Raw genomic sequence first — 10037 nt, 5'->3', positions numbered from 1 at the left:
GGGACCGAACCCAGGGCCCTGAGCTTGCTAGGCAAGCGCTCTACCACTGAGCTAAATCCCCAACCAATCTTATACATGTATTAATGTGCTTTGATAAAAATTCATCCCCCAACTCTCTCTGCTTCCTCCTAATTCCTTCCTGCCCATTATTATGAGTATTTCTTTGATAAAATATACCTCTTTTTTTAAAAGGAAGAAAAAGAAGTCAGACAGCAGTAGCACATGCCTTTAATCCCAGAACTCAGGAGGCAGAGGCAAGTGGATCTCTGAGTGCAAGGCCAACCTGGCCTACAGAGAGAGTTCCATGACAACCAGGGTTACACAAAGAAACCCTGTCTTGAAAAACAAACAGGGGGCTGGAGAGATGGCTCAGCGGTGGTTAAGAGCACTAACTGCTCTTCCAGAGGTCCTGAGTTCAGTTCCCAGCAACCACATGGTGGCTCACAACCATTTGTAATGGGATCTGATGCTCTTTTCTGATGTGTCTGAAGACGGTTACAGTGTACTCATATACATAAAATAAATAAGTAAATCTTTTTTTTTTTTAAAGAAAAACAAACAAGCAAACAAAGAAACCAAAACCAAGAAGGAGGGAAAAAGCAGCAGAGGCAGGTAAAGAATATTCTCTTGTGGCTGGAGAAATGGTTTAGCAGTTAAGAGCATTGGCTATTCTTTCGGGGGACCCTGGTTTGATTTCCAGCATTCACTGAGAGGGACTCTCGTCCCTCTAGTCACACTCTAGTCCCATGGGTTCCAACATCCTCTTTGTCCTCCTTGGACTTTGCACCCAGGTAATATCTCTCTCACACACACACATATATATACACACACACACACTCAGAGGTATTGGGTTTTGTTTGTTTGTTTGTTGTTTGTTTGTTTGTTTTGAGACAGGGTTTCTTTGTGTGCCTTGGCTGTTCTGGAACTAGCTACATAGCCAGTAGAAGGTAGTTTGGGCTACATAGTGTGATCTGGTCTCAAAAAAAGTTAAGAGAGAGACAGACAGACAGACAGTAGACCACCACTTATGTTCAGGTTCCCTGCACCCCCAAGAGCAGCAGCTCGGGTCAACTACGCTCCTCTTACGCCCAGGTGAGGGTCCTCCGGTTCCTCCCTTGTTTAGAGGAGCATCCTCCATGGTAATGGGTGCACTGGGGGCCACGGCCCCTCCCTGAGGTCAGGGGTTGGAGAGCAGGCCCTGCTCCTTAGGCAGGGTCACAGTTTCACCCTATCGTTGCCGTTCTACTCTCCCTACCCCACCCCTCGCGGCGCCTCTCCTTTGGAGCCATGGTTCCTGTCCCGGGATCCCCCGGGCCTGCCTCTGACGGCCGGGACTCAGCTTCGGAGAGTCGGGAGGAATCAAGTGGCCCGCAGCTCTCGTCCTCTGCGTCCTTCTCGCGGTGGCTGACCGCGAGCTCCGAAGCCGGTGGCTGGCCGCTGCGCTTGGCGGGGTGGGGCGGGATGGCGGCGTCCGCGTGGCTGGAGGCCGGCCTGGCCCGGGTGCTCTTCTACCCGACGCTGCTCTACACAGTGTTCCGGGGGAGGGTGGGCGGCCCGGCGCACCGCGATTGGTACCACCGCATCGACCACACAGTGCTGCTGGGCGCGCTGCCGCTGAGGAGCATGACGCGCCGGGTGAGAGAGACCGGCGGGCCGGGCCGGGAGCGGGCCCCGGGCCTCGGCGGGCGCCCCGCGGCCCTCGCTGAGCCCCTTCTTTGCCTCGGCAGCTGGTACTGGACGAGAACGTGCGCGGAGTGATCACTATGAACGAGGAGTACGAGACCAGATTCCTGTGCAACACCTCGAAGGTAAGGACCCGGGCCCTCTGGCCTGGCCCAGTACTCGGGCCTGTAAAAGCTGGAGAAGCTAGGGGAAGGAGGGACGCTGTGGGTGACCTTGTCTCCGAGACTAGTGTCGGAGACGTAGTTGCCTTCTCGAGCACTGTGTCTGCGCGTCAAGTTCAAATGGCTGCAGGTGGAAAGACGCTGAAACTGATAAACCAGAAAGAAGTCCTGCGAGCCTGGAGCCCGGGCGACTCAGGTGGCTGAGGCAGGATCTTTTGAGCCCAGGAGTTCAAATGTGCCCTGGCCTCTGTCTAAAAAGAGCGAGCTACCCCGCTGTGGGTGGCTCACTCCTGGGATTTCAGCACCCTTAGGCAAGAAGAAGGGTCGGTGGAAGTTCCAGGCCAGCTTGGTGTATGTAGTGAGCTCTGTGCCAGTCAGGACACAAGGAAGTCCTGCTTTAAAATCGGGACGGGTTTACAGTTCTTCATGCACAAAATTGTACATGTATATGCTACTTTTCCTTTGTTTATTTTGAGACAGGGGTCTTAAGTCCTGATGTGATTCTACTGCCTCCACTTTCCCAGTACTGAGACTACAGGCATGTGCTAATACACCCATCTTATATTTGTGATTTTGGTCACTAACCTCAGTAACTAAAATTTGTGATTTATGTGTGTGGTGGTTTGACTATGCTTGGCTCTGGGAGTGGAACTAGAGAACCCTGACTAATACCATGTGCCTTGCTGATTTCATTCATTTTAACACATTTTAGCATCAAGTTTGAATTAGGCAATATGTTTGTTAGCTTTGGAGATGAAGGCCAACTGTAAGGAAAGCATTTCTTTAAGAGAGAGTGTGGCTCTTATCTGTAATGTTAGCTCTTCATGAGTGAAGGTGGGAAGATAAAGACCAGCCACAGTGTTTAGTGAGGTGGAGGCCAGCCTGGGCTACACGAGCCTGTGTCTAAAAACAAAATCACAGATAAGAAAAGCGTACCCCCCTCTCTGCCAGGCATATTGGTGCATATCTTTAACCCCAGAACTCTGGAGACAGAGGCAGGCAGATCTCTGTGAGTTTGAGGCCCGTCTGATCTATAAAGTGAGTCTAGAACAGCCAGAGCTATATAATGAAATCTTATCTTGAAACCACCCAAAGAAAAGTAAAAAGAAGAACACTCCTTATTATATATACTATGTTAATAGTTATCATTGAAGAACTGCAGAGCGGGCTGGGGGTGGATTTCAGTTGATAAACTGCTTGCCTAGTGTACATGAAGTCAGTGAAGAATAAAAACAAGGTGTGGCAGTGGCCCAGTATCCCAACACCCAAGAAGCAAGACGATCAGATATTCAAGCTCATCCTGAGCCACATAGGAGTTCGAGGCTAACCTGGGGCATGGTATAGAAGGCCATTTATAGAAAAAGAAAAAAAGAAAATGACCGTTCCTGGATGCCCTAAAATATTGTCACAGGTCTCAAGGGGTCATTAGCTATCAGAGCTAATACTCACTCATGTGATCAATGTGAAAGGTCACTAAAGCCACACAGACAATGCTTGGTCTCTCCATGTGAGGCACTGTCCTTTGTAAGGTGGAGGGTTTTCATCCCACTAGCTAGAGAAAAGAAATCTCCAAGGCAGCAGCCACACTGGAAATGCCTAAGGATCTTCTGGCAGCCTTGCTAATAACGCACAAGTTCCCACCTCAGGCCACCCCCACCTCAGGCCACCCGACCCCCTCACCTTGATATTCTGACCCAGGGTTTATCTGCATAGTTAACAACTCTGAAAGTGGTTCTGGTTCAATTGATAAACAAGCAGAAATGTGCCTTTAGGTTCTGTTAATTTAACTGGTGGGATTAAGCTGGCCTTCATGCAGTCATTAAGTTGCAGGGACTTGCTACAGGTAGCAAGGAACATGGAGGCTCACACCTGTAACTTCAACCCTTGGGAAGTGGAGACAGGAACATCAGCTCATAGGCATCCTTGGCTACATAGTGAGTGAGGTCATCTTGGATAATATGAAACCATATTTAAAAAACAACAACAGCAAAGAAGCCAGTGAAAGCAGCTGCAGTGTATTTGAAGTCTTTTCTTTTTTAAAGTAATTGTTTGCATCTTAGTTTTTTTTTTAATATTTATTTATTTATTCTATGTGTAAGTACACTGTAGCTGTCTTCAGACACACCAGAAGAGGGCATCAGATCTCATTACAGATGGTTGTGAGCCTCCATGTGGTTGCTGGGATTTGAACTCAGGACCTCGGGAAGAGCTGTCAGTGCTCTTAACCGCTGAGCCATCTCTCCAGCCCCCGTATTTGAAGTCTTAAAGCAGAAATATATTAGACTGCTGTCGGGGTTGGGGATTTAGCTCAGTGGTAAAGTGCTTGCGCAAGGCCCTGGGTTCGGTCCTCAGCTCCGGAAAAAAAAAAAAAAAAAATAGACTGCTGTCTAATATAACATTACTCCTAAGATTTCATTTCTCTAGTCCCTTAAATAACGTTACACAAAACCAGGTAGGTCTTTATTTTGTTTTGTTTTTTTAAAGGGTGAAGGAAGTCTTATTCCATAGTTTAGACACTATCCTTGAACTCCACTCAGAGCATGCTAGCCTTGGGATTTTAGGCATGAGCCCCCACTCTTGTCTAAAGAATGTTGGTTTTTTGTTTGTTTGTTTGTTTGTTTGTTTTTCGGAGCTGAGGACAGAACCCAGGGCCTTGCGCTTGCTAAGCAAGCGCTCTACCACTGAGCTAAATCCCCAACCCCAAATATGTTGTTTTAACTTAAAAATAACCCCATTTCTCTTACTGTGTACCCCTCAAAAAAAGTGGTAAAAATATGTCCGCACTGATGGTAAAATATATTATCCTTGTCTACAGGGATACCCTCTGTTTACCCTCTGTACAAGCCCTGTACAGGCAGAGACACAGCTTCCTAACATTATTTTAAGGGGTGGGAATCTCAGGAGTTCCCTCGGCAGGCACTACACCACCGACCTACATCCTCAGCCCATAACTCATGCAGCTGATTGTTTTTAAAGATTTGTTTATTTCATGTATGTGAGTACACTGTCACTCTCTTCAGACACACCAGAAGAGGGCAGCGGATCCCATTGGCAGATGGTTGTGAGCCACCATGTGGTTGCTGGGAATTGAACTCAGGACCTCTGGAAGAGCAGTCAGTGCTATTAACCACTGAGCCATCTCTCTAGCCCCTGAATTTTGTTAAAACTTATTTTTGTTGTTGTGGTACTTTGGCTTGTTAGACAGGGTCTCACTGTGTAGCTCTGGCTGGTCTGGAACTTACTATGTAGACTCGAGTTCATAGAGATTCTGCACCTTTGCCTCCTAAGTGCTGGGGTTAGTGTTGCCATCACACCTGCCTGTAGGTAGGTGCAGAGGGATGGTTGTGAGCCTCCCAGTGGGGTGCTAGAAACTTAACTCCCCTCCAAGAGCAGGAAGTGCTCTGAACTGTCTCTCCAGACTCACAGCTGCTTTTATGAAGCTAATAAAGATCCAAGCATCTAAAGAATATTTGAACATAGTTTTTTTAAAAAGATTTATTTTATTTATGAGTACACTGTAGCTGTTTTTCAGACAGATCAGAAGAGGGCATCTGATCTAATTACACATGGGTGTGAGCCACCATGTGGTTGCTGGGAATTGAACTCAGGACCTCTGGAAAAGCAGTCAGTGCTCTTACCGGCTAAGCCATCTCTCCAGCCCTTGAACATAGTTCTAATAGCAGCATGTCTGCTTAGTGGAAGGTGAGCTGTTTTAACAGCATTTCTGTTTTCGGAAAGAGTCACCTTGCAGTAAACCCTGGAACCTGCTTGCCATTTTGCTGCTTGGGGACCTCCTCTTCAAACCATCCACCTCAAGCTTCTTTGATTTTCCTTTCCTTTTTATTCCGGTTCTAGGAATGGAAGAATATGGGAGTTGAGCAGCTACGGCTCAGCACAGTCGACATGACTGGAGTCCCCACCTTGGCCAACCTCCACAGAGGAGTCCAGTTTGCTCTCAAATACCAGTCCCTGGGCCAGTGTGTCTACGTGCATTGTAAGGCTGGTCGATCCAGAAGTGCCACAATGGTGGCAGCCTATCTGATTCAGGTAGGAAAAGTGGCACTGCAGAGGCCTTAGTATAGCTCCCAGAAGTTCAGTAGCATTGTTTGCTGGCAGGCCTTGCTGGAGAGCCATTGCCCGCTTCTAGGCTGTCAGAGGGTAGCATAGCATCATGCCAAACAGCCGTGCTTTGTGCACAGGCCAGCTTCTCTGGCCCTACCCTCACTAGTTGGGATAGATAGATAAATGTGGGTTCTCCTCTCTGATGTTGTTTCCTTTGCTTAAATGTGACAGAAAGCTTAAACGAGAAGGTATATCAAAGTGTTTGCCTACATAGGCCAAAAAAATAGGAGTTCGACCCAGCAGAAGACTGAAAGAGCCTTATTTTTTGTTTGTTTGAGATAGTGCATTGTTATATAGCCTGCCCTGACTGGTCTGGAGTTCACTATGGAGACTAGGCTATATAACTGAGGCTTGCAGCAATCCTCCTGCTTCTGCCTCCTGAGTGCTGGGATCCCAGGAGTGCACCGCCACAGCTGGCCTGCTTTAAATAGCATGGCAGGGGCTAGTTCAGTAGTAGACTGCTTGCCTAGAGTGCATGAGGCACTAACCGAGTGTAAGGACCTGCCCTGGGAGATGGGGGTGGGAGGCTGAAGTTCCAGGGTATCCTCAGATTCCAGGTTATAGAGTGAGCTCAAGGCCCGGAACAGCAGGCCAGAAAACTCAGTGTCAGATATAGCGCTGACCACTTCTGGCTCCATGGCACTTCAGGATAAAGCTCTGGCGTTGGTTTTTTTGTTTTGTTTTGTTTTACCATATTTTCTTATTTTATGTGTACACAGCTGGGGACTTTGCTCAGGGGTAGAGTGCCTGCCTAGCATGTATGAAGCCCCAACTTTATTCCCTGATACAGGGGAAAAAAGAATGGTTGATTGGCAAGTGGGATGCTTTAAAACTATTTAGAAGCAAAAGCTTTGTCGTCTGTTATCATTACCTGCTACCTTCTCCTTTCCAGGGGACTCATTTTTGTCCATTAGTCTGGCTCTTGCATAGCATTTTCAGTCAAGTAGATAATTTAAGGAAATACAAGAAGCAGCTTAGCCCTGTTAATACGGACTATGTGTGACTGAGCTATACCAATGCTATTATAAAGTTTATGCTGGAAGCTGGGTGTGGTGTTGTGAATCTGCAGCCCCTGGCATTTTGGAAGTGGAGACAAAGGATCTCTTGGAGTTTAAAGCCAACTGTTCTGCATAGCATAAGTTCTAGGTCAACCAGGTAGATATAGTGAGACTGTCTCAAAAAAGACCATGAAGAGGCCCTTGGTCCTGTGAAGGCCTGATGCTCCAGCATAGGGGATGTCAAGGCAGGGAGGTAGGAGGGAGTGGGTGGGTAGTGGGTGAGGGAGCACCCTCAGAGAAGCAGGGGAAGGGGGATGGGATATGGGATTTCTGGAGGGAAAATCGAGAAAGGGATAACATTTAAATTGTAAATAAAAGAAAAATCCAAAAAAAAAAAAAAAAAAAAAAAAAAAAGACACAGATGGTAGAAGGCAACTGCCTCCTAGTAGTTGTCATGTGATATCACATGCATGTGCGGCATGAATGTATGTATACCACAAAAAATAATATAATTCATTTTTTTTGAGACAGTGTTAAAAAAAGAAAGAAAGAAAGATGTGATATTATCCATTCCTTTAGTTTTCCCCATGTCATGGATGGTGTCTTAGTCAGGGTTTGTATTTCTGCACAAACATCATGACTAAGAAGCAAGTTGGGGAGTTACAACTTCCACATTGCTGTTCATCACCAAACGAAGTCAGGACTGGAATTCAAGCAGGTCAGGAAGCAGGAGCTGATGCAGAGGCCATGGAGGGATGTTACTGACTGGCTTGCTTCCTCTGGCTTGCTCAGCTTGCTTTTTTATAGAACCCAGGACCACCAGCCCAGAGATGGCACCGCCCACAATGGGCTGGGTCCTACCCCCTTGATTACTAGTTGAGAAAATTCCTTTCAGCTAGATCTCATGGAGGTATTTCCTCAACTGAGGCTCCTTTCTCTGTGATAATTCCAGCTTGTGTCAAGTTGACACACAAAACCAGCCAGTACAGATAGTAACATGGAGCTGTGACCCATAATAAACTGTTTCTGTCTTTAAAAAAAAAAAAAAGACCATGAAGAAAAAGAATCTGCTGGAAGTAATCTCAGGAGGGTATTTTGATCTAAATGAGATTTGACCCAGCAGGCTAGAGCTGTTTGTTTTAATACAACAGAGTTCTAAATCAGTGTGCATCCTTAAAGCACAAAGTTAACACTCCTAAATTTAAAAAGTACTTATTTTCCTAGCTATGGTGATGAATTACAGGAAAACAACTGCCATAGGTTGGTATGAGTTTGTGGGCATTTTGTGTCAAAGTCTTTTGTATTATAGGCTGGTCTCAAAGTCATTTATGTCCATGAGCATGACCTTAAACTTCTGATTCTCCTGCCTTCCCTACAGTCGTGTATCAAGGCACCTAGTGTGCTTGGTGCCAAGACTTGAACCCATATGCTTCATTCAGGCCTGGCAAGCATTTAACCACTGAGCTACACACACACACACACACACACACACATATTAATATTATATATAATATAAATATATAAATATAGCAATTGTTAAAATCCTAGTTCAAAAAGGACAGAGTAAACCTATAAAATCTGGGGTTTCGGCTTCATGTGGGATGTAGGATTTGCTGACTGAGGTAGTTAAAAGTGCTCTCATGAAACCTGTCCTTTTGTTTTTGACAAGGTATCTGACATTGGTCTGGCTGGCCTCAAACTCTAGAACTCCTGTGCTCATGTGATCCTCCAGCATACTACACTAGCAAAGGAATGGTTTTGTTTGTTTTTTGTTTTTCCCTTTTTTTAGTTCTGGGCATTGACCCACATGATTTAAGCATGTTAACCAAATGCTCTACCATTGAGCTATATCCTGGGCATTCTTTTTACTAAAACATGGTTTCAGTAAGTCAGCTAGGCTGGCTTTGAACTATAACTCAGACAAGCTTTGAAGTTGTGGTCCTCCTGCCTCAACTTCCTGAGTAACTGGGCTGACAGGCCTGTACCTTTTAGCCCAGCTGGAACATGATTTTCAAATCCCTCTACTATGGAGTCTTCATTTACTTGAAGAAAATTGATTACACATTACTTAATTTATATGTGGTCATGTCTGTGCCGTGGCACTCACTGGAGATCAGAGGACAACTTGCAGGAGTTCTCTCTTTTTCATGTGAATTCCTGGGACTCTTGGTCATAGTTGTCAAGCTTGGCAGAAAGTTCCTGTACCCACTGAGCTACCTTGCCAGCCCGAATCTTTTTAAAAATTAATTCTGAGAGTCCTTTAGCACCTGCTCATAGGCCAAGGGCATTGTATACCTGCTCCTCCTTCTCTTGGCTGATCTTCTAACCTTGTACTTCAGGTACACAACTGGAGCCCAGAGGAGGCTATAGAAGCTATCGCCAAAATCCGGTCACACATCTCCATCAGGCCCAGCCAGTTGGAAATTCTCAAAGAGTTCCACAAGGAGATTGCTGCAAGGGCAGCAAAGAACTAACTACTGGTCTCTTGTGCTGACATGAGTATGAAGTCTGTGGATGACAAAGAACTTGGCTCTCCGAGATACAGTAACATGTTAAAGGACAAAGCGCTTAAGCCACCACCACTGCAAATGTGCTGAGTATAATGTCCCTCCTTTGCCTTCCTTCCTGAAATAACACTTGGATGGCCACAGAGAACAAGATTGTCTGGCGAAATCTTATTTTCTTTGACAGAGATAAGGAATACTAACTTTAACAGAAATCTATTGTGTTTCTGGTATATGTGATGTAAAGCAAAGCATTTAATGCTAGAAAAGGGAAGAAGAGCATAGATCTGTTCTTTGTTACTGTCAGATCCAAATTTTAATTGTATGACTTGGCAAAATGCTTGCCCAGCATGTATAAGGTCTCGAATTTGGTCCCTAGCAGTTCCAAAAATAAAAATAAAAATAATCTTACTTCCCTGGTCCTGTGGGACTCCCCTCACACTTCTGGGGCAGTGATCAGAATGTTAAAGGATATATGGGGTGCTGGCAGGATTACTGAGTCAGGAAGGAAGAAGTCTACAATTAGTTTCCCTTCAGAAGCCGCCCATTCAGGAATCAACACAGACACA

At 45.8% G+C, this 10037-nt stretch overlaps 1 protein-coding gene across 1 annotated transcript; it reads left to right on the top strand.

The window, feature by feature from the left end:
- The first annotated feature begins 883 nt into the window (after positions 1-883).
- Ptpmt1 (protein tyrosine phosphatase mitochondrial 1) lies at positions 884-9889 on the top strand. Its single transcript, XM_032903632.1, has 4 exons — positions 884-1635; positions 1728-1808; positions 5700-5891; positions 9304-9889. The coding sequence occupies exons 1-4, from the start codon at positions 1288-1290 to the stop codon at positions 9436-9438; spliced, it is 756 nt and encodes a 251-aa protein (XP_032759523.1). The 5' UTR covers positions 884-1287; the 3' UTR covers positions 9439-9889.
- The last annotated feature ends 148 nt before the right edge of the window (positions 9890-10037 follow it).

Source organism: Rattus rattus, chromosome 5 (assembly GCF_011064425.1).
Source record: "Rattus rattus isolate New Zealand chromosome 5, Rrattus_CSIRO_v1, whole genome shotgun sequence".
Classification (NCBI taxonomy): domain Eukaryota; kingdom Metazoa; phylum Chordata; class Mammalia; order Rodentia; family Muridae; genus Rattus; species Rattus rattus.
This window is presented reverse-complemented; position numbering and strand designations above follow the sequence as displayed.